The sequence below is a fragment of the Dermacentor silvarum genome, chromosome 1 (assembly GCF_013339745.2).
Source record: "Dermacentor silvarum isolate Dsil-2018 chromosome 1, BIME_Dsil_1.4, whole genome shotgun sequence".
NCBI classification, from domain to species: Eukaryota; Metazoa; Arthropoda; class Arachnida; order Ixodida; family Ixodidae; genus Dermacentor; species Dermacentor silvarum.
In genome coordinates, this window is record NC_051154.1 from 320,521,495 (window position 1) to 320,545,568 (window position 24,074).

At 45.5% G+C, this 24,074-nt stretch overlaps 1 protein-coding gene across 1 annotated transcript in view; it reads right to left on the reverse strand.

Moving 5' to 3' along the window:
* Positions 1–24,074, reverse strand: part of LOC119437320 (cytochrome P450 3A6-like) — a 134,707-nt gene that overhangs the window by 92,029 nt on the left and 18,604 nt on the right. The window contains exons 2-3 of the mRNA XM_037704374.2: positions 16,635–16,734; positions 12,238–12,290 (exon numbers count right to left, since the gene is read on the reverse strand). Coding sequence (XP_037560302.1) covers positions 12,238–12,290; positions 16,635–16,734 — 153 coding nt within the window. The remainder of the gene's footprint in view (positions 1–12,237; positions 12,291–16,634; positions 16,735–24,074) is intronic.

Here is a 24,074-nt window from a genome sequence, read left to right on the forward strand (position 1 = left end):
AAGGTCGAAAAGGAAATTAAATGGTGGGAATTCACGAAGCATTGAAGCAACGATGCCCTCTGTCACCATTGTTGTTCACGCTTTACGTCAAGGGTATAGAAAGACGACTGGAAAACAGCGAATCAGGTTTTGACTTATCCTACATGCGTAATGGAGAAATGGTGCAACAGAAGGTCCCTGGACTGATGTACGCAGACGACATTGTGCTACTAGCGGACAATAAAAAAGATTTACAGATACTTGCGAATATCTGTGGGAATTCAGCGACAAATCTAGGCTTTAAGTTTAGCACAGAAAAATCAGGAATTCCCATCTTTAATGACTACACGAGTAACTTCGTGGTGTCAATTCAACAGCAAGTAATACCCGTACTGAAGCAATATAAGTACCTCGGCGTACACATAAACGAAAGAAAGAATTACTCAAGCAACCACCAAGGTAATCTGAAAATAAAGGGGAAGCGGAATGCAGCAATAATGAAACACAGAGCACTGTGGGGCCACAATAAGTATGAGGTGGTGCGTGGAATCTGGAAAGGAGTAATGGTGCCAGCGCTAACATTCGCAAATGCCATTATATGCTTAAAATCGGATATATTGGCGGGTTTGGAAGTTACCCAAAGATCAGTAGGCCGGTTGGCTTTGGGATCCCACGGTAATACCACAAATGAGGCAGTGCAGGGTGACATGGGTTGGGCCTCTTTTGAAGTCAGAGAAGCACAGAGCAAAATTAGTTTTGAAGAAAGGCTCAGGAACATGGATGAAAATAAATGGGCGACTAAAGTGCACAAGTATGTCTACATGAAAAGCGTGGACACAGAATGGAGGAAGAGGTGAAGGAAGTTGACAACCAAGTACAGGATAATCGAAACTGTAAATAGACAACCAGGAGTCATCAGAAAGAAAGTGAGAGAAAAAGAGACCGTAAATTGGATGCAAATAATGGAAACAAAAAGGACAATGGAGATTTACAAGAATGAGAAGAAAGAAATTAAACGGGGCAACTGTACGATAACACAAAGGGTTATTTGTGTTATTGCTATTTGAGGCTCGAGCCGGTTGCCTAAGGACGAAAACATACCGGAACAAATATTCGGAACTAGATGAGACATGTGTATGCTGCAGTAAAGATTCATAAACCACTCAGCACATCTTGATGGAATGCGACGGGGTCCACCCAGCGAGAACCGTAGGTAACGTGCAACTCCCGCAGAAACGCTTGGGTTTAAAGTGGAAGGAAACATAAACAGATCAGCCGTAGAGATCAGCAAGAGATGACTAGAGTACTGGCGGAAAAAAAGCAGGCAAACGATGGATACGACCTGATCTCTTAAAATCGTAGGCAGCGGTACAAGGTAAATTTTTGAAAAATAAAAATAATAATGAGAGGTATACAAAAATGCTAGATAAAGAACATGTAGAGTATGCCTGATTAAATGAAGCAGGCTAGGTGACTATTTGTCGCCGCCCTGTTTCAAAGGGGATGCCAATCAATTATCATCGTCAACATCGTGTTCTGTTATGGCGGTCGTATGTGCGGGGTGCTATGATGCGTTTGCGTGATCGTGAGTTTTTGTGTGTGCTGTAATGAAGTGGGTCGCATTTAGCATGCAGAGAAGTGCCTGAAGATACCTTGTGTCATGCTGCAACCTCGCCGTATGCGTGGCGCGCCAGGCAAATGTGGACCAACGATTTTATGCCGTGGAATGCGGCCCCTTTGTTTGTCGTTGTGGAAAGTTGGCTGGACGTCGCAAAGAAATGATGCGTGTTAGCGCGCCTCAGCTCGTCCACTACGCGGCGGCATGTATGCGGGCAGTAAAATCGTCGACGCAGCACCGGCAGCTTGGAGAGCGCTTTGCGAACCCGTCGTACCATTCAAAAGGTAAGTAAGCATGCTGGGTAACATCACGCGTACTGTGCGAGCTTCTCGTGTGTGCCTAGCGTGCGCGAACCTAGGAAATAGAAGTCCCGCGACAAGAGTGCAACCTGTGCTGATCCTTGCTGAACGCTGGTTGTCAGCACATAGTTACGCAAGTTTATTGCTTCGATGCGAAATATAAAATCATGATAAGCGTTCTCTTCCGATGATAAATATAACGATCGGAAATAATCGTGATCATCATGTGCGCGCTGTGCGTGATCTCCCGCTTTTCTGCTGAAGTTGCATAATAACGACTCATTTGCCTCTTCACCGATTCTTATTACAATGATGTTTCCTCGCCTATAAATAGTTCGACGTTGTAAATCTTTGCTTATGAAGTTTTCGTTTACGACAGTTTTAGAAAAAAAATGTAAGCAATCACAGCTTGCTACTAGTACAACTTACTTTTAAAGACAAGATGTTTTGACATATCTTATACGTAACTAAATATGACAGGGGAAGGTTGCTTAAACTGAGTCATGGAAAAAAATGAATTGTTTTGCAAACAAACATTTCTTTGCTCTGTGCTGCTGCTGCGTGTCAATAATTTTACTGTGAGGAAAGTGTCCCCATTATCAGTCATCAGTGACTTCTACTTTGTGCACTGTTGCCACCCTGCAATAAGCAATAATGCAAACATTGTTTTCGTGACTATTTTTAGATGCTCCATGCATGTGTAGACAATTTGACGGCTTTATAATGCTACGTGCCACTGCTATAAGTTAACACCGAACTTATTTTATAGTGGCGAGGCTGTGACCCACAACAGTGCCCACATAACGGAGGAGCCACCTGACACCTTGGCTATGCCTGCCGTAACGCAATGTGTAATCTGGATGGTCGGGTCAGGTATGTTTAGTGTACGTGTTCCAAAAAGTAGCATCTCGGTATCATTCATGTCTAAGTTAATCGACATTACTCAACACAGCTTACTAAATAGGTCCAATATTTATGCAGTCAGTCAGTCAGTCAAATAACTTTATTTAAAGGCCCTGCGAGTTTGTGGGACGGGCAAATGGTCCCGCCTAGGTGACGGCCAGGAGCTCTTGAGCTCTGGCGGCTTCCTCGGCCCGCTGGACAGCCCAAAGTTGATAGTCAAGGGCAGAGCTGAGCAACACAGTCTCCCAGCACACGCGGAGGCGATCGTGAGAGGCTGCATCCCCATTATTGTTTGTTATGCCTCGACATTCCCATAGCATATGTTCCAGATTGGCTCTAGAACCACAGTTTTTGCATTTATTTGTCTTACCCATATCTGGGTAAATGAGATGTGAGATCGCCGGGTTCGGATAAGTTCTGGTCTGTAATTGCCGCCATTCGACAGACTGCTTTTTGCTGAACTTTCGGGGAGGTGGTGGGAAAATGCACCTTTGCAATTGGTAATGTTGTGTGATGTCATTAAATCTGGTCATACGATCCTTCCATTCCCACTCCTCTCCATCCTCGTTCTCAGGAGACGCTAAGGTGCCGGCCGTATTATCGGCCGTGACTCGGTCCGTGAGCCCTCGAGCCACGTCATGCGCCGTCTTATTATTATTGCTGTGTCCTGGCGAGGTGGATGTGTGAGCGGGTGTCCATATTAAATAAACATCTTTTTCTTGACTTTTGGTACCTGCCATTAGGATTCGTAGTGCTTCAGGAGAGATTCGGCCATTAGCAAAATTTCGTACTGCCGCCTGAGAGTCACTGACTGTTACGTCCGCTTCGGTCTGTGATAGTGCTAGCGCAATAGCGATCTCCTCCGCAGTCTCGATGTTTACTGTGCTTGCCGTAACGCATGTTTTGCACTTCTTTTCATGATCAATTACTACGGCTGTAAAGCCGCGCCTGTGCTTGTATCTAGCAGCGTCTACAAATACTGTGTCTTTACTATTCCCAAATTTCTTTTGTATGACCATTGCTCTGCTTTCTCTTCTGCCTTTATGGTACACGGGATGCATGTTCTTTGGTAATGGGGGAACGGTTATTGTATCCCTGACACAATTCGGGATGTCCACTTTGGTACCCAATACCTAGTTTTTCTAGTATGTGTCTTCCTGTCTTGGTCTTGGAAAGGCGTTCATACTGCGCTATCCGCTGCGCCTCTATGAGCTCATCTATTGTGTTGTACAGGCCTAATTCTAATAGCCTGTCGGTACTAGTGCGGATTGGTAGTCCTACGGCTTGTTTATAAATTTTCCTAATGAGGCATTCTAATTTAATCTTTTCTGCAGCGTACAATCTAAGGTAGGGTACGACGTATACGATCCTGCGGAAAACGAACGCCCGTACCAGTCTGATCATGTTTCCTTCCTTCATTCCACTGTGTCTATTGGCTATCCTTTTGATCAACCTCATAACTTGAGATACTGCCCCTTCCAACTTCCTAATGATTGCTCCATTGTTGCCTTTTGCTTCAATGAGCAGTCCCAAAACTCTGATTTTATCAACCTTAGATATGGGTTTATCATCGACAGTCTTCAATTCTATGTCCGTTTCTACATTGTCTGCCCCCCTGTAGCTGTTTGGTTTACGGCCCCTGCAAGTTGGCCTGTACAATAATAATTCCGATTTTTCCGCCGAGCAAACCAATCCGGTTCCCTCTAGGTATTGTTCGACTGTTTCAATAGCACTTTGGAGTGTCTGTTCTATCTGCCCATCATTACCCTCCTTTACCCATAAGGTAATGTCATCGGCATATATAGTGTGGTTAAGGCCCTCAATGTCTTCTAGTTTCGCTGGTAATCCTGATAATGCCAGATTAAACAGCAACGGTGATATCACTGACCCCTGTGGTGTGCCGGCGCTACCAATCTCAATCTCTTCCGAGATGAGGTCTCCCACGGTGATCTTTGCCTTTCTGCCAGTTAGGAAGTCTCGAACATAATTGTATGTTCTCCTTCCTAATCCTAGCTCTTTAAGGCTGCTGAGTATTGTCTGATGTGTTACACTGTAAAATGCTTTCTTTAAGTCTAAGCCGAGGATGGCTCTATTGAATCTGCCTGGGTTGTCTATGATTTGGTGTTTAAGCTGGAGCATCGCATCCTGCGTGGAAAGATTCCTTCTGAAACCCAGCATAGTGGAGGGAAATAGGTCCCTGTCCTCGAGATAGGTAGTTAGTCTCGCTAGGACTGCATGCTCCATCAGCTTTCCAACGCAAGATGTGAGATATTTATGCAACTTGCTGTTTTATTGTGTTCATAGCTGTTATGCACACCTTATCGTATTCTATATAAAATTAGGCCTAACATGTCCTCATGTTAAGTATTTTTTTGCATCAATCGCTTAGCTGCAAGTTACATTTTAATTTTTCTTAGAACACTCTCTATTTATCACTCTTTTGTTTTCTGGTTTTGAAACTGTTTCCTATGTTGTAGGTTTTATTTCCGAATTTTGGGTGATTATGCTACACTCTTGTGCAGCTTCTGCGCATGTAAAAATTCAATATGTAGTGGGCGAATATGTCATAGGCGTAAGCATTCAGTGTGCTTCCCATTGTTTAACATTCATAATCACAATTATTCCTGTCTTGTTCCTAGAATAACTGCCACTGGAAAATACACATTGGATGAGCTTAAACTTCTTGAAATGATACACGAAGGCCAGTATTCACTGTGCTGCAGTTACAACAGTTCTGAAGTGTTTTCCAGTAAGCTTGCTTTCTTCTCTCCCATGTTATATTCTTGGCAGGCTATCCCTATTCATGCAAGTAGTAGTTGCGAGTCTGTGTCCAGTTACATTATTTTTCACTTTAAGTCAATACATAGAACACGTAGTTAACTGGTAGGTAGTTCGTTGTATTGAGTATTGAAAAATAAGAGCAAAGTAAAAGCAAAGTAAAACAGCTTCACACCAAGAGAAGCAGTAGAGCTGTTTCTTGAATTTCTTGTTTTTCAAACCTTAGTAGCCGCTGCTGGCATGAGGGGACACTGTAGAGGCTGAATTCACCAAAATGACGTGCTTATGCATTCGAATTAGTGTGTTTTGTTCCATAGAAATATGTGGTTTCTTGTTTGGACATTGCAGTCCATTCAAAAGTAAAAAGTTAAAATAACCGAGATCAAGTTACTAAGTGTTGACTGTATATATGTGTCATTTTTCGTTGTATTGTTGTGAAGGTAGCCGAGAAAACTGCCTTTTGTTGTTCTTTTTTTTCGCTAAGGCGCGCCCAAGCTATCCTCTGATAAAGTACGGGCTTGCTAAGTGGCTTTTTTTCAAGAAAAGCTTACGCCATAACGTCTTGTACTGCGATAGTGAGAAACCACAGAACTATATCATGGAAGTCCACAAAGCTGAGGACTCGCCGAACTAAGATGCAAGTGCCACAACACCAGTTACCTGCTCGACATGCCACTCAGGCACTCGACTGATGACAAAACATTTATTGTGGGAGTTCCGCAGGCTACGAAGACATTGTGTAGACATATCTGAAGCTGCACATTAGGACTTAAAAAGAAGGACAATACCCAATAACAACAGCCCACGCGACACTACAGTCCTTCACAACAGTCGACACTACAATTCACGTCTGCAGTCTAATTCGACACTACAGTCCACGCGACACTTCACTCCTTGTCTGTCGTACTCACTTCGTCCCGTTCTAGCGCGGTTTGTTCCGTCGTAATGATGTACCAACCAGCCTAGACCAGCACACTCCGTCTTGGACTTCACACACCAGAAGCATGGATGGATCATTTTTGTGATTTCTCCCTTTCTCCTCTATTTACCCCATTTCCCTATATAGTCATTCAAGCCAGTAGTTTCTATGCAATGCAAATTTATCGGTGAATTGCAGTGCAAATGTAGGCAGCGACAGACAGTCAAGACGACAGACATGCGGCAACTTTTAACAAAAAGATATATTTTCGCCGACCCATGTTTATAGCCGTCAGTCACCACATTGAACATGCGCAATTCGCACCCTTTAGAATAAAGTTAACTCTTTGACAAGTGTACAGATGGTGTGCTGATACACACAGAGCCAAGTCGCGAAATCTTTTCAGCCTCAATTATTTCACGTGTTAGTGGATCACCGCTTCTGCTGGAAACAGTACACTGAGCAAACGACGGTGCAGTCACATGAACTGCAATGACATTCAAGCTTACCGTCACGCACGTTTTTCTTGACATTGTATGAGTGTTCTCTCAGCAGGTCATTGATACAGCGTCCCATTTGACCTATGTACTGTTTACCACAACAAAGAGGGATACAATAATGTTCGTCACCTGTTGCTAACACAGGTGACGAACAGAATTAGGTGTTTTTGTTACATGTGTGGCATGATGCGACATTTCCTTTGATTACACAACTTTAGAATGATATGCAATTTTCTTGATATTGTGAGAGCTTATGAATGTAGGGTATGACGGCCAGTTTTTTGTCTGTCAGATGCAGTGACCACATGACCCTTTACTCTGAAAGCGCATGCGCCGAGTGGTTGCCATGTGGTTACTGTATCTGACAGACATAAAGTGGCTGTCAAACCATACATCCATAAGCTGCAGTATCATGAAAACTGCAGATCGTTCCAAAGTTAAAGTTGTCTTCTCTGCACCTCAGAAGCTTATAAAATTGTGTAATCAAAGTAAATGTGGCAGCGCAGCACACGAGTGTAACAAAAAGCACAAAAATCCGTTCGTCACCTAAGTTAAAACATGGTGTAGTGTACCGCTCTTTCTTGTGGTAAACAGTACTTAGGTCAAACAGGACGGTGCATCAATGACCGACTGTGAGAACAGTCATACAATGTTAGGAAAAATGTGTGTTACAATTGGCTTGCATGTTGTTTCAGTTTGTGTGTCTGTGCACCATTGTTTTCTCGGTGTACTGTTGTCAGCAGAAGCAGTGATCAACACGTGAAATTATTGAGGCTGCAAAGATTGTGCGACTTGGCTCTGTATGTGTCAGCATCTGTACACTTATCAGACACAGAGTTGACCTTCCTAAGGATGTCAATTACGCTTGTACATTGTGATGAGGGGTGGCTATAAACATAGGTCGCCGAAAATAAAGCTTTTTGTTGGAAGGTTAGCACACATCTATTCCTCGTCTTTTCTGTCGTCAATATCTGTGCTGCAATTGACCAATATGTTGTACCAACATGTAAAATTTATCACTTACTCATTGGAACTTTCTTTCATCACGAATGAAATGTGGTTTTGGTACTGTGGTAGAGCATTCACTTCATTTGTTAATTATTGTTCTCTTCCAAGACTGAATTGGACGTAACAAGCAGCCATGACATTTCAAGGAAGCTTTATGTTAAAGGAATATATTGATACCAATGTCTTAACTGCTTAGCGCAATAAAGGAAGTTGTGGGTATTGTTTATTGTGCTTTCCTTGCTCCTGTGTACAAACTTATTGCTATAATGGTTAGGTTTTACTGAAATTTGCTTTTAATGTTTTGCATTATTCTCCTGCGTAAGGTCACTATTGTTTGCTTCACAGTTATGTGATGCTTAAGTTGTTTGTAAGCATTTTTATAGCTTTTTTCACAGTAAACATGGCTTATTTATTTATTTATTTATTTATTTATTTATTTATTTACAGTACCTACAGCGCCCTTGTGGGGCATTAGTGTAGGGGGAAATATTAACATTCAAATACAAAAAATACAAATACATAGCAAAATGCAGATTGGTGACATCTCATTCGGAATTATCCACAGAACAACTATGAAATTTCATTTATAATTAACAAAGGCAAAAAAATAATAAATTGCTAGGACAAATCGCACAGATTGACCTGCAAGCACAAATCAAGCCCAAATAGAAGCACAAATAGAAGCAGGCACAAATATAAGCACAAATCTCTTGAAGGAGAAGAAACTGTTAACAATAACTTTCATGTGAGTCCAGGCTGAGATGAAATGAAACTTTGAAGGACAAGTGGAAATGTTGAAAGGGGAGCGGAGACAATTTCTTGCGGGAGTTTGTTCCATTGTTGAATTGTGCGTGGGAAAAATGAATACTTGAAAAGATTTATTCTGGTAGCAAACTCGCGCACTTTTAATGTGTGATCAGTACGGGCAGATGTATATGTAGGCTCCAGTATATAGTTTTCTTTTTCAATGCCTTCAGTTTTTCAGATGGCACTTTATAGTTTGATGCAATTCATGTCTCTGCAGGTTACCGCATTATTGACTTCGAAACCAGTGACATACTTCAGTTTTTCAGATGACACTTTATAGTTTGATGCAATTCATGTCTCTGCAGGTTACCGCATTGTTGACTTGGAAACCAGTGAGGTCTCTGGATGCAAGTGAAGCTACCGAGGGAAGCATGTGTGCATCACTTGCTCTGCTGGCCATCCTCTGCAAAAGTGAAGGCTGACTTTCAGTGCTTGGATGACTTTGTCACTCTACCCCCTGGGCTGTGTTGACTCCTTCACACTTGCTGCCATCTCTGCAAGCTTAGGCAAAAAGACTGGCTGGATGCTTGGCAGGACACAGTATCCAACCGCAGTTATACTGTGCTGTGTTTTTGTACATTACAAAGTCACGAAGGACAGTATTTGTGCTGTTATTAAGAACTATAAATTGTGTTCTGCCATTGAAATACGGGCACTCATCAAAAAGCAAACAATTTCGAAGTCTGACCTAAATGTCACATATATTGTATATTACCACCACAAGGTAAGATACACAGATATCTTGGTAATATACACGAGATATATGCGTAAACGAATGCTGTTTTTCACTAATTCTTGTTTCACATTTTCATGCATATGCAACATGAAAACTACTAGAATGCATAATCTGTCAAGAAAATATAAATTTAAGGGTTGGTGGTGCTGTCAGCCGTGGCATGCTGACAGCACTGTGTTATGCATGTCTATAAATATTCTGCAATGTAATTTGAGTGTTGCTTCAACGTCACATACGTACGTTGCCTGAAAGCTCAAGTGACATAAGGCAACATCCAGATTACTTTGTCAGAAAGTTCCGTTAACGTTATGTCAACGTCGTGAATGTGCTGCTCAACGCTGCCACAACGTTACTGCCCAACGTTGTCTGGCGATCAAAAAAGCGGAAATTAGCAGCATGTAGGCACACGTTATGCACCGACACTTGTGCACATTCACAGAACGTTACGGCAACATTTTGCGTTACTTGGGAAATAGTACAGTTTTTGGAGGAATCAGCAATATCGGAGTTACTTAATCAGATTGTAGCACTTTTAACTCTCTTTTCCATCTTGATATTTTTCTTGGCCATATTGTTCTTTTGTAATAGCAGATATATTTCCTTATGCGTTTAATTGTGTTGTCATGTTTCTGTTGCTCTTATGGCCGTGTTCGCGCGTGTTGTGCTTGGTATGTGGCAACCAAGAGTGACCTCGTTTTGAACTACCCAGGAGCATTTATTTGTGACTAAATACTTTTGTGCGAAAAATGATTTTTCGGCATACACTAACTTTGAAATGATGTCATTGTTCTTTTTTGTGATCCTTGCATCTATTCTGACCATCATTTTGAGCAGAAGTTCTCATCATGTCATAGATTAGGAATAGCGGGCAGCAGCTGTAGGCACCTGCCTCTTTTTAGATGCAGTTAATAAAATTAACCGCACAAAGAGCGAAGGAACAAAAAGTGTTAGGCCTAACGTTAAGAGACAGGAAGAGAGCGGTGTGGATCAGAGAGCAAACTGGAATAAGCGATATTCTAGTTGACATTAGAGAAAAAAATGGATCTGGGCAGGCCATGTAATGTGTAGGATGGATAACCGGTGGACAATTAAAGTTACAGAATGGAAACCAAGAGAAGGGAAGCGCAGTCGAGGATGGCAGAAAACTAGTGGGGGTGACGAAGTTAGGAAATTTGCAGGCGCAAGTTGGAATCGGCTAGCGTAAGACAGTCGTAATTGGTGATCGCAGGGAGAGGCCTTCGTCCTGCAGTGGACATGAATATAGGTTGAAGATGATGCATAAAATAAAGGTATGAACTAGCTAAATTAAACTGATGAAATTCTAAAATATACGTGTTAAGGCATATGTTGTGCTTGAAAAGTTGTAGAGTGTGCTATGAAACATTCAATGAAGTGCTTTTATTGATGCTATCTTTCATGACGTTCAGTTTTCCGGGTTCTGAAGAAATATGATTTAAAAAATGACGTCAAGGTGCGCCTGCGAATATGGGGTCAGATTCACAAAACTTTCCTTTCGTAAGTGCTCTTTGCTATTGGCCGGCCACCTCATCAATAATATGTCTTGCATCTGGACTGGCTGAAATTCTTTCTTAGGAACAATTCTAAAGTAAGAAGTTTTTGTGAATTGGGGCCCTGAATTGTAGCCATGTAGCGTGCTCGATCACGATTCCCAGAACGAAGCCCATATAATTACTTCAACAAATAGCATGAAATAGCAAAAAATTAGAAATATACTGAGCCATCGCAATTACGCGGCGCCCAGCACAAAACCGGTAGCAATGTTTGCATCGTCGTTGTGAAAACGTAAACCGATCATGGCAGCAAAAGAGACAGGCCAACACTGAACATGGGTAGAAACATTCACGTCTGGTATTTTTTTGAAGGGTATGGGGGCTTTGTTTTTGGGACGCATGATTGAGAGGCTGAAATACAGACGCTCAAGCGGGCAATGTGTTCATTTTTGATATTTTGCGAGATTTCCTTAGAGTTCAATAAAAAGTATTACGTAAATTATAAAATCATTGAAACAACTTCATTTCGTATTTCTTAGCACTGTATCCAACTTCTCGACTACAACTGTTGCCGTAAAACCGGATATTTGAGAATTTGCACTATTGAACTTAAATGATTGTGTTCGTAATCACACTTCATAAAATATTCTGACTGACTCAAGGCGACTAGAAACAATATTGTGTTGGTGCCTTCCGCCTAATATGTACGACGTTCTTCAAAGCTTGGTTTAGGTACACGAAACGCCTCGTGCAATTACTTTAACTCAAAGCGATCGATTCCGCTATTTGAACCAAAGTAGGTCATCTCAGCCATCGTCATTGAACATTTCCAATACTGAAGGCAAGTTCATAACTGCAACATACGAAAGCTGTTGAATGGAAGGGAACCCTTCTCTGTATTCACACGGAATTTCCAAACTACTTCCGTCGAGCACAGACTTCCGCCATGCAGTGGCCATGGAGTACGCATGCGCATGGACGCTATAATCTTACATATAGAGGCAGCCGTGAACGTTCGGCGCAGCGAAGAGCGTTATGCGACTTTCATCCTACTTATTCGTCCGTACAAAAAATAAAACAATGCCTGAATGCCATCGATCTACAAAATTGCAGAAAATGACTGCGCTCCGCTTGACGAAAGAGCCTCATGCACTACCGGTCCCATCCTGAATGACTCACCCAAAAACATCGCCGAATTCATTTATCCACCGACCCAAGGTTTTGATGATGGGCTGAAATAAAACAAGTACAAAATGAGTAATTTAGCTCGCAGACAAAGCTGCAGAATGAAATACAAATTACATATCAGCGATTACAAGGTGTGATGAATTTAAAATCACTATAATTATGTGGCTTTAAGTGCAAGAACCACCAAGAACCATGATCTGATTGCGAGCACTCCCGTGGGGGAGGGCAGGGGACTCCGGATTATTTTCGCAAACATTGCGTAGAGAACGCGCACCTAAATATAAGTATATGAACGTTTTTGGTTTTCGCTCCCATCGTAATGCTGCGATCACGGCCAGGATTGAACCCACGATGTCGAGCTTAGCAGCGCAATGCCATAGCTACTAAGCACCGCCGACAAGGTTTCACAAGGTTTCAGCAAGGTTTCATCTCTCGCGTGATTTGCCTTGTGTAAGATCTCTGCATTTCGCTGAATCAGGGCTTGTGTGAAGTACAAAGCTTTTATTTACGTGTTAAACTATTACTGTGTGCATGCCTTGCAAACCCTTCTTCCATTACTAGCCAACGTAGCCTTTATTTTTAATGCGAATAGCGTTCCATATGCGCATTGACAGGACCAGTTTTCTTTCCGGCTGCTATCTAGCTATTCCATCAAACATTTGGGCTGATCCCGAAGATAGTGAAGTTTGAAAATGTGCGCCGTTAACGTGAGTATGCGCCGCTCTTCAATGAACCTCTGACGCCAACTTGGGTCACTGTGAATGTGCCACGTCGTATGCGTGGACTTCACGGCGGCGCCGGCGGAAGGCGCAGTGCGTCCAGGGGGAGAGAGGAACCCGGCTGGAGTAGACGCCTCACACATGACGCATTTCGGCTATTCGCATACTTGGACGATCATCGTAGATCAGTACTGACTGAATGATTGTGCTGCCATTTCAGAATGGACAATTCTTGTCACAAAAAATAAGGTCAGTGCTTTTTCGCACTGTGGCCTCACCCCAACAGCGTAATTTTTTGGCTATTTTAACAACCTCGGAACCCTTTCACGCATCGCATATGGGAGAAGGGGGGGGGGGGTTGAGAGAACACGGATTTCCCAGTTTCTGTCATGATGGAAGTACGAGCTTATCAAGCACACGAGAATACCCTATCGTTGATGATAACCGGTACTTCTCTTATACAGAACCACAATAGGCGGTACAAATTTTGTCGCAATCAAGAGTGAAAAACAGACGCAAATCAATGCTACAACATATCTTGTAAGATCATTTACACCAGAATAACGGCAATAGTGTGTTGTGAAGATGAAAACTTGTTATGAATGAGCGCAAGTAGGTACATAAGAAGGTAGAAAGTATAAATATTTCATAACGCACGAACCCTAAAAGGTAGCGGAATCTAATAGAAAGAAGGAGGACGGTAAGTGAACGAATTAACCGACGCCATTTTGAAACAGGTGAGATCACTTAAAGCGACTATGAAGACAGGCAATTCATTTCTTTTTAATGGGCAGTGATGTCGGCTATTTTCTGTATATCTTTGTACGTGCATATATCCAAGAAAGTTTCAGGATGTCACCTACGCAAAAAAAGGAACAAAATGTGTAATTAAGCTAATGGCGTAATATGACTTCGTACGAATAATGAATGACTAGCATAAATATAAATGACGAACAGAGGGGCAACGACAGACATATTCAGAGGGAACATTTGCGTGCAACGCGAAGTGAAGCCAATATATCCTAATATGCTCGCTTTTGCATGTGTCAGTTATCATTTGGAGATGGATTCTTTGTTTTCCATCGCATTCTGCAAATGCACGTGTCTGATGTAAACTCAGTTGTCACCGCTATTTCGTGCTCGTAGTGTCCGTGTGCTCGTTGTTATTGAGTTGTGAATTAGAGCATAAAATATATTTTTGAAAGAACTCATGATCATAAACTTTACAAGCACTTATGCAAATGTGTGAGTATAAGTATTGTCGCGTTAAGTGTAAGGAGTCCAGGGTGTTGAACCGAAAAAAATGCTTGGTTGGTTCGGGGTCGGGTTCAATGCGCTACGATTTCGTTCCGGTTCAGTTCTGGTTTCGAGAAGTAAAAAATTAGAGCGGTTTCGCGAACCGGTTCGCAGGCCTGACCCATTTCGGAAAAAGTTCAGTGCAGTCCAGTTTAACCTGCCCTATGCCGCAATGCTGCATAGTACAATCTAAAAAATTAGAGCGGTTTCGCGAACCGGTTCGCAGCCCTGACCCATTTCGGAAAAAGGTTCAGTGCAGTCCATTTTATCCTGCCCCATGCCGATATGCTGCATAGTACTATCGACTTGTCAGCACGGCGCGTTCTCAAGTTTCATCAAGAGGAGACAGACATGTACGAATGAATTATACAGAAAGTGCGTAATTTCCATGCACATATTATAGACGAAGGTAATTAGTGAAATCCCCGCGTCAGCGTCATGTTTGAGTAGCTTCCACACTCGTTACTTTGACAGCAGCAGAATCACTTAATTTTTGTTTTGCTTCAGTTTTTACTACTGGACGGGTGGAGAGCGAACTGTGGTATGAGATCTACGGGGTCGAAGACAGCGCAAATTCACACTGCAATTCTCAAATTAAAACTTCAAACTTCTAGTCAGTAGCAAATAAAGGAGCCAGGATTGGACATTTCGCTCAGTTTGCGGCTTTTTTACACGCAGGTGAGCACATTGATGCTTCTGAACGATGATTAAAGACGGTTTGTGCTCAACAATACCTTAAAATTTTTTGCTATCTGCACGTGGCGCGTAGTCTTGCGTTGGCTAAGCTTGGACAAATAATTCAACTGCGCACATTGTGCCAAAAAGAAATTCTACTACTCGAAGAGCGTTCTACTCTGCTTGGCTAAGCACCAACTGTGTGTTGAACCATGCCACCTAACAAACTCAGATTTCGCGTGCCGTTTGCAGCCGCGGTTACCGCTAACTGAGAAGGTAAATGCACTCATTAGTAACCGTAGTGTTGTGGTTACAGTACGTCAAAAAGCTAAACTCGTTGATATCCCTCATCGAGGACATCGTCTTTTCCGCTCTACATATTTATCTAGCTTTATTAACAAGTTGGCCGGACGGCCGAATTGGGAGCCCCACCAGAAGGGTCAATCGTGCGGAATCCATGAAACAACGTTGATGGAGCAAAAATAACTGGCATGGTCGCCTTCAGATATGGATTGGATTATGGGGCTTTGCGTGCCAAAACCACGACCTGATTATGAGGCACGCCTTGGGGGGGACTCTGGAAATTTGGACTACCTGGGGTTCTTTAACGTGCACCTAAATCTAAGTACACGGGTGTTTTCGCATTTCGCCCCCATCGCAATGCGGCCGCCGTGGCCGGGATTCGATCCCGCGACCTCGTGCTCAGCAGCCCAACACCATAGCCACTGAGCAACCACGGCGGGTTCAGATTAGCAGGCGTCTCTGCCGAGGTGACTGTAGTTAAGCATCGTTTATACCCATTCTCTCACACAAAGTAACTCGTGGGTCGTATTAATCTTCTAGTAGTGTGTGGCGATTGAGTAAGTAGTTATTCGAACAATCGTTCAAACTATTGAGCACCTGTTGTCGCCTTATATGCTTGAACCGTCTCGTGCCGAACCGGTAACCATTATTAATTTTTTTCGGTTCAGGTTCAGGCACATTCCAAAAATAACGGTTCGGGTTCACTTAGCCTAAAATAGCCGTTCTGGTAAGCTTTTTCGTTAGGGTGTGGTTCGACACTTTGATTATAACAGGCATGCGAGTTGACGCTTAAATATGCCGCTCATTCTTAGGGGATTATTTTTAAACGCATAGCATTCTTTTTCTTCATTGAATTGTACAAATTCCCACGGAAACTTAACAATACAATTATTTAACTCAGTCACACTGTGGTGCAAATATCAGTGTTTAGAATTTTGGAAACTCATTCAGCACGTCAAGGATTTTATCGACCTGTTACCGAATGATGCCAAACCACATCGCCCAGCAACCGCCGTGGTTGCTTAGTGACTATGGTGTTGGGCTGGAAAGCAAGAGGTCACGGGATCGAATCCCGGCTACGGCGGCCGCATTTCGATAGGGACGAAATGCGAAAACACCCGTGTGCTTATATTTAGGTGCACGTTAAAGAACCACAGGTGGTCCTAATTTTCCGGAGTCCCCACTTAGGCGTGCCTCATAATGAGATCGTGGTTTGGTCACGGAAAACCCAATAATTTAATTCTTAACATCTTTCAGCAGTCATGCGCAAAAGTTTTTTTTTTTTCGCGTTTCCCTCTGACAAGACATGGTGCGTTTTCTTGGACAATGTAGTGCAGTGGCGAACACCTTTGCACAGAATTTTCCGTGCAGTTTATTACTTGGTTTTGTACGTACCGGTTTCCAAAACTCGCTTGAGTTGCCACTGAGGAAGCTGCGAAGCGGCACTGTGGGTACGGCCGTGCCCTCGAAGGCGTCAAAGCATTTTTGACGCATCCTGCACCAGCCATGAGAAGGGTTCGAAATAGCAATGCGACTTTGTTGGCGGTTTGAAGTAAATATATTAAAGGTGTTCTTAACGACAGCTCGGTGAAAAAACACAGTCTGCGGATAGCATACGCTGCTGTCAACATCTCAGCCACGTTTTACAGTTATGCGCGGCGCGTTGAGCTCGCAAGCGGAGCGCGATGTCACCTTTTATTACGATAGCAATTATATGGAGACTCCGGGCTCATTTCCGCCATCGGCGTCACCGGCGCCACCATTGTAATGTTCCGTACAAAGTCCAAGTGCAATGACATCGCGGCCGCGCGCTGTATGCTATGGGTGCGAGTGAAAGCGTGCAGACGTGAGCTGAGAAGGATGGTGGCTGGATCTCGCGTGCGCAAGGGTCGAAGGCGGGGAGGAAGCGCTACGTCTTCCATCGCGGGCAAGGAAAGAAGGGGGGGGGGGGGGGGGGGCGGGCTTCTATTCTGGCAGCGGCTGCGTATGGCGCGTCTGAATGTGGCCGCGAGGCCTCATCTTGAAAGCGAGCTGCGGTAGGTACATACGCGTAGTCTAGGCGCGCCCAGGGCTGATCTTATTGTGCGCTGTGTTTTCACTGCGTAGTGTGCGTTGAAGCGAGAGGCCGCACAAAGGGGAATTCCCTCGCTGCTGCTGCTGCCGCTGTTCCTCACGCCAGCATTTTGTCAGGGAGTGTCCGCGTTCAGTGAGGGCGAAGTGTTCATGTTTGCCTGTTCGCGCGTGACACCATGCTTGTTAAGTTAACATTAGTTGGCAAGAGAATGTTCACAAGTGTGTACGGCCGATAAAACTAATATGCTTACTTCGTATAGCTGCCTAATTATTTGCTATCACAATCGATGCTTTCCCTTTCAGGCGAAACTGCGCCATTATGTCTCACAGTCTTTTTTCAAAGAAAGCCTTGTCCTCACCAGTTTCGAAGTTGCTGGCACCTGGCATATAGGACAGATTCCCATAGACGGCTGCAATTGGCCGATAGCTGACATCAATCAAGAAGAGCGTTTGGATCAGTGCGCATGTTTATACTGTTACGGTGTATATTATTTGACACAGTTAACTAAACAGGCTGAAACAAGTGAAAATCTTCATTTCGAATGTCGATAAGAGCTATGCACTTCCAGAATAGGCCCACTATGATTCGCTCATGCCCGGGCGCGACCGTCCGCCCACGCAGAAATGAATGTTTGGTCACCACACTGCTTATGGATGTCATTGCCGTGGGATCTCGCTAATTTCGATAAGTTTTGCACACTAAACTTGCGTCAAACCACGGGAAACTGCGCCTGCCACGCCTCGCGAGAAATGGCGGCACGCGCCCGTCAGCGTGCGCTCACTCCCAGCTAAGGTTGCTCCTGGGCGATCCTGGCTGTGCACTTTGGCAGACATCGCTTCGTATTGAGCTAATTATAACGCTTAAAAAGCGCAATTTGGTTTTGTCTATCTCTGCAGGACAAAGCTGGTCCGCAGCACGTAGCACGGCGAGGCTGGAGCACACGAGCGCGAGCGCGCATTCCAACCCTGCCGCGCACATAGCAAGCGCACTACACTTATTTTTTATCCCGTTAATATCGCCAGCAGTGCCATTCTTGGCGTTATTGCGGGGAGCACAAAACATCATAAACTGAATCACCAGTTTTGCGGCCAACCACATCTTCTGTTAACTCATTCCACTGGTCTACAGTTCTTGGGAAAAAATGAATACATAAAAAGATCTGTCCTGGAGGTGTGAGGCAAGACCTTAAATTCGTGGTCCATACATGAAGACAGGTATTGCACTGGCTGGAGATAATTGGAAGCACTATTTCCGTTTTTTGTGAATTGAATAAATTAAATAAGTCGACGATTTCGCTTCTTTCACTTAGCGAGGGCTATTTAACGTCTGGCTTCATGGTTCTTGAATATCGGTCAAATCTTGCTGCAAGAGACTGACTATACGCTCAAGGGCATTAACATGAACCATGTGAAACGGGTCCCACACGAGGCAGTAATATTAGGGTATTAGCCTTATATACGCCAGATACGTGGCCTCCTCAACCTCCCTAGTTACGTGTTTGATTTTGCGCTGTAAGAAGCCGAGAGCTTTTGCCGCTTTATTAACGACACTGTTTTCTGCGGCCCATGTCCCATCCTCATAAAGTTGTTAGTACTTTATTTTCTGTTGAGCTGATCATTTATAGCGTAGTGAGTGATTAGTTCATTTACCCTTTCAGTTAAATTAGATGAACGCACTTGTTAGTGTTTAGTACCATGTCATTATTTATTCCACCACCACTTTTCCACACGATGAGACCACTTTGCCGAGCGATGACAGTGCTCTTCCGAGCGGCACCATGGTGTTGAGCTCACATTTCTTCATCGGGTTCGTAGGCGAGCTCCACCTCATGCTCTGGGGTGATGTCGTAGTCGTCGTCAGACGGGTACCTGAAGCGTGTTGCATCTTATTCGTCATCCTCCGTGGGGTTCGGCGACGGCGTCTGCGGGTCCAAGTTGATCGACAGTATAGCATGGCCTTGTGATCGGAGTAGTGCGACGTCGATGACTACCTTACTTCGTGCACTGTGCGTGACATGTTCTCGAACGCCACGTGGATTCCGGCGCCTCGCGAAGTGGTGTTTGCATCTATTAGAGAGGCGAGTCTTAAGTTGAGGTCGTTCGCGGCTCGCGCGTTCGCTCTTGCATATTTCGCTGTGTTTGCTCGGTCGGTTACGCCGACGCTCGCCGTGGGAATGGGCGCCTTAGAGCTGTGCTCTAAAAATAGAGCTGGGCAGGCCATGTAATGCGTAGGGCAGATAAGCAGTGGATCATTAGAATCAGAGAATGGTTGTCAAGGAAGGAAGCGTTGCCGAGGACGGCAGGGAATTAGGCGGGGGGATGAAATAAGTAAAGTTGCAGGCGCATCCTGGAATCAGCTAGCACAAAGCATCGGTATACAGAGATCGCTGCGAGAGGCCTTTCTCCTGCATGACAAGAACTTTATTTGAGTCCTGAGGAACTGAGATCTAGGCGAGCCGAAGGCTCCCCCAGATTAAGTCGGTGGCTCCGCCCACGATGGGACCGGGAGACCAAGTCCCGTCGCGATGTCGTGGGCCCTCTGGACAGCCTGGAGTTGAATTTGAATATTGCTGCTCTTGAGGGATTCCACACATTGCTCTTTCGTGATGGGTGGAGAGGCGTTAAGGGCTGGGCACAACCAGAGCATATGATCTGCAGTTGATGATATGTTAATCATGACCATATAAAGCGAACAAACAATGAAGCCAAGGAAACCATAGTGAGAAATTTAGGTGTGGTTCAAATTGAAATGTAGAAAATATCGAAGAAAAAAGTTAAATTACAACGGATGGAAAAAAAACTTGCCGCCGGCAGTAGACGAACCCGAAACCTTCGCATTGCGCGTGCGTTGCACTAGCAATTGTGCTACGGGGAGTACATTTTCAAGCATTATTACGTAATATAACGGTAAGTATCACATCGTTCTGCGTTTTTTTTTTGCATATTGAGTGGTCAAGATCGGTATTATTGCGATCCCTTTCGCTGTTTTCGATTCCTTTCGTAATAAATCAACCGCTCAATCATGACCAGCAAATTGTTAGATCACCGATGGCGGTGCAGCGCGCTGCCTGGGCCACTGTCGTAGCGCGGAAACAAAAACGAAATTGTTACATTATTCTGGGGTGCTATGCAGGATGCGCCGAGTTTCTCATTCGCACGAGCTTTACGCGAGCTTGCTTACCTGAGTGGGCACGGAGGCACGGCCAGGAGCAGTATGCTTCAGTTACCACGCTTCTGCCATTTACAGGCTTAATTGGCTTCTTTTCTGCTGCTGCAAGCATCGTCGGTGCAAGCCTCGCCATGTTCCACACGAGCATGGTCGTTTCCGTCCCGCAATTGCAGTTACCAACTGCCTGACTTTCAGCCGCAAAAGAAATCATGCCCAGATGGAAGCGCTATCATCCCATCCCTCTGCGCATGGCCTTCTTGGACGATGACGTCATAGCCAGGAACGGACTTAAATGGATGGTGGTGCAACGGCCTCTTCAGTGGGCACGGAGGCACGGCCAGGAGCAGTAGGCTTAAGTTACCACGCTTCTGCCTTTTACAGGCTTACCTGGCTTCTTTTCTGCTGCTGCAAGCGTCGTCGGTGCAAGCCTCACCATGTTCCACACGAGCATGGTCGTTTCCGTCCCGTAGTTGCAGTTACCAACTGCCTGACTTTCAGCCGAAAAAAGAAATCAAGCCCAAATGGAAGCGCTATCATCCCATCCTTCTGCGCATGGTCTTCTTGGACGATGACGTCTCAGCCAGGAAGGGACCTAAATGGATGGCGGTGCAACGGTCTCTTCAGTGGGCATGGAGGCACGGCCAGGAGCAGTATGCTTCAGTTACCACGCTTCTGCCATTTACAGGCTTACCTGGCTTCTTTTCTGCTGCTGCAAGCATCGTCGGTGCAAGCCTCGCCATGTTCCACACGAGCATGGTCGTTTCCGTCCCGCAATTGCAGTTACCAACTGCCTGACTTTCAGCCGCAAAAGAAATCAAGCCCAGATGGAAGCGCTATCATCCCATCCTTCTGCGCATGGTCTTCTTGGACGATGACGTCTCAGCCAGGAAGGGACCTAAATGGATGGCGGTGCAACGGTCTCTTGAGTGGGCATGGAGGCACGGCCAGGAGCAGTATGCTTCAGTTACCACGCTTCTGCCATTTACAGGCTTACCTGGCTTCTTTTCTGCTGCTGCAAGCGTCGTCGGTGCAAGCCTCACCATGTTCCACACGAGCATGGTCGTTCCCGTCCCGTAGTTGCAGTTACCAACTGCGTGACTTTCAGCCGAAAAAAGAAATCAAGCCCAGATGGAAGCGCTATCATCCCATCTTTCTGCGCATGGTCTTCTTGGACGATGACGTCTCAGCCAGGAAGGGACCTAAATGGATGGCGGTGCAACGGTCTCTTCAGTGGACACGGAGGCACGGCCAAGAGCAGTATGCTTCAGTTACCACGCTTCTGCCATTTACAGGCTTACCTGGCTTCTTTTCTGCTGCTGCGAGCATCGTCGGTGCAAGCCTCGCCATGTTCCACACGAGCATGGTCGTTCCCGTTCCGCAACTGCAGTTACCAACTGCCTGACTTTCAGCCGCAAAAGAAATCATGCCCAGATGGAAGCGCTATCATCCCATCCCTCTGCGCATGGCCTTCTTGGACGATGACGTCATAGCCAGGAACGGACTTAAATGGATGTTGGTGCAACTGTCTCTTCAGTGGGCACGGCGGCACGGCCAGGAGCAGTATGCTTCAGTTACCACGCTTCTGCCATTTACAGGCTTACCTGGCTTCTTTTCTGCTGCTGCAAGCATCGTCGGTGCAAGCCTCGCCATGTTCCACACGAGCATGGTCGTTTCCATCCCGCAATTGCAGTTACCAACTGCCTGACTTTCAGCCGCAAAAGAAATCAAGCCCAGATGGAAGCGCTATCATCCCATCCTTCTGCGCATGGTCTTCTTGGACGATGACGTCTCAGCCAGGAACGGACTTAAATGGATGGCGGTGCAACGGTCTCTTCAGTGGGCACGGAGGCACGGCCAGGAGCAGTAGGCTTAAGTTCCCACGCGTCTGCCTTTTACAGGCTTACCTGGCTTCTTTTCTGCTGCTGCAAGCGTCGTCGGTGCAAGCCTCACCATGTTCCACACGAGCATGGTCGTTCCCGTCCCGTAGTTGCAGTTACCAACTGCCTGACTTTCAGCCGAAAAAAGAAATCAAGCCCAGATGGAAGCGCTATCATCCCATCCTTCGGCGCATGGTCTTCTTGGACGAGGACGTCTCAGCCAGGAAGGGACCTAAATGGATGGCGGTGCAACGGTCTCTTCAGTGGGCATGGAGGCACGGCCCGGAGCAGTATGCTTCACTTACCGCGCTTCTACCTTTTACAGGCTTACCTGGCTTCTTTTCTGCTGCTGCAAGCATCGTCGGTGCAAGCCTCGCCATGTTCCACACGAGCATGGTCGTTTCCGTCCCGCAATTGCAGTTACCAACTGCCTGACTTTCAGCCGCAAAAGAAATCAAGCCCAGATGGAAGCGCTATCATCCCATCCTTCTGCACATGGTCTTCTTGGACGATGACGTCTCAGCCAGGAAGGGACCTAAATGGATTCCGGTGCAACGGTCTCTTGAGTGGGCATGGAGGAACGGCCAGGAGCAGTATGCGTCAGTTACCACGCTTCTGCCATTTACAGGCTTACCTGGCTTCTTTTCTGCTGCTGCAAGCATCGTCGGCGCAAGCCTCGCCATGTTCCGCACGAGCATGGTCGTTCCCGTTCCGCAACTGCAGTTACCAACTGCCTGACTTTCAGCCGCAAAAGAAATCATGCCCAGATGGAAGCGCTATCATCCCATCCCTCTGCGCATGGCCTTCTTGGACGATGACGTCATAGCCAGGAACGGACTTAAATGGATGGTGGTGCAACTGTCTCTTCAGTGGGCACGGCGGCACGGCCAGGAGCAGTATGCTTCAGTTCCCATGCTTCTACCTTTTACAGGCTTACCTGGCTTCTTTTCTGCTGCTGCAATCATCGTCGGTGCAAGCCTCACCATGTTCCACACGAGCATGGTCGTTTCCGTCCAGCAATTGCAGTTACCAACTGCCTGACTTTCAGCCGCAAAAGAAATCAAGCCCAGATGGAAGCGCTATCATCCCAACCCTCTGCGCATGGTCTTCTTGGACGATGACGTCACAGCCAGGAACGGACTTAAATGGATGGTGGTGCAAGTGTCTCTTCAGTGGGCACGGCGGCACGGCCAGGAGCAGTATGCTTCAGTTCCGATGCTTCTACCTTTTACAGGCTTACCTGGCTTCTTTTCTGCTGCTGCAAGCGTCGTCGGTGCAAGCCTCACCATGTTCCACACGAGCATGGTCGTTCCCGTCCCGTAGTTGCAGTTACCAACTGCCTGACTTTCAGCCGAAAAAAAGAAATCAAGCCCAGATGGAAGCGCTATCATCCCATCCTTCTGCGCATGGTCTTCTTGGACGATGACGTCTCAGCCAGGAACGGACTTAAATGGATGGCGGTGCAACGGTCTCTTCAGTGGGCACGGAGGCACGGCCAGGAGCAGTATGCTTCAGTTACCACGCTTCTGCCTTTTACAAGCTTACCTGGCTTCTTTTCTGCTGCTGCGAGCGTCGTCGGTGCAAGCCTCGCCATGTTTCACACGAGCATGGTCGTTCCCGTCCCGCAACTGCAGTTACCAACTGCATGACTTTCAGCCGCAAAAGAAATCATGCCCAGATGGAAGCGCTATCATCCCATCCTTCTGCGCATGGTCT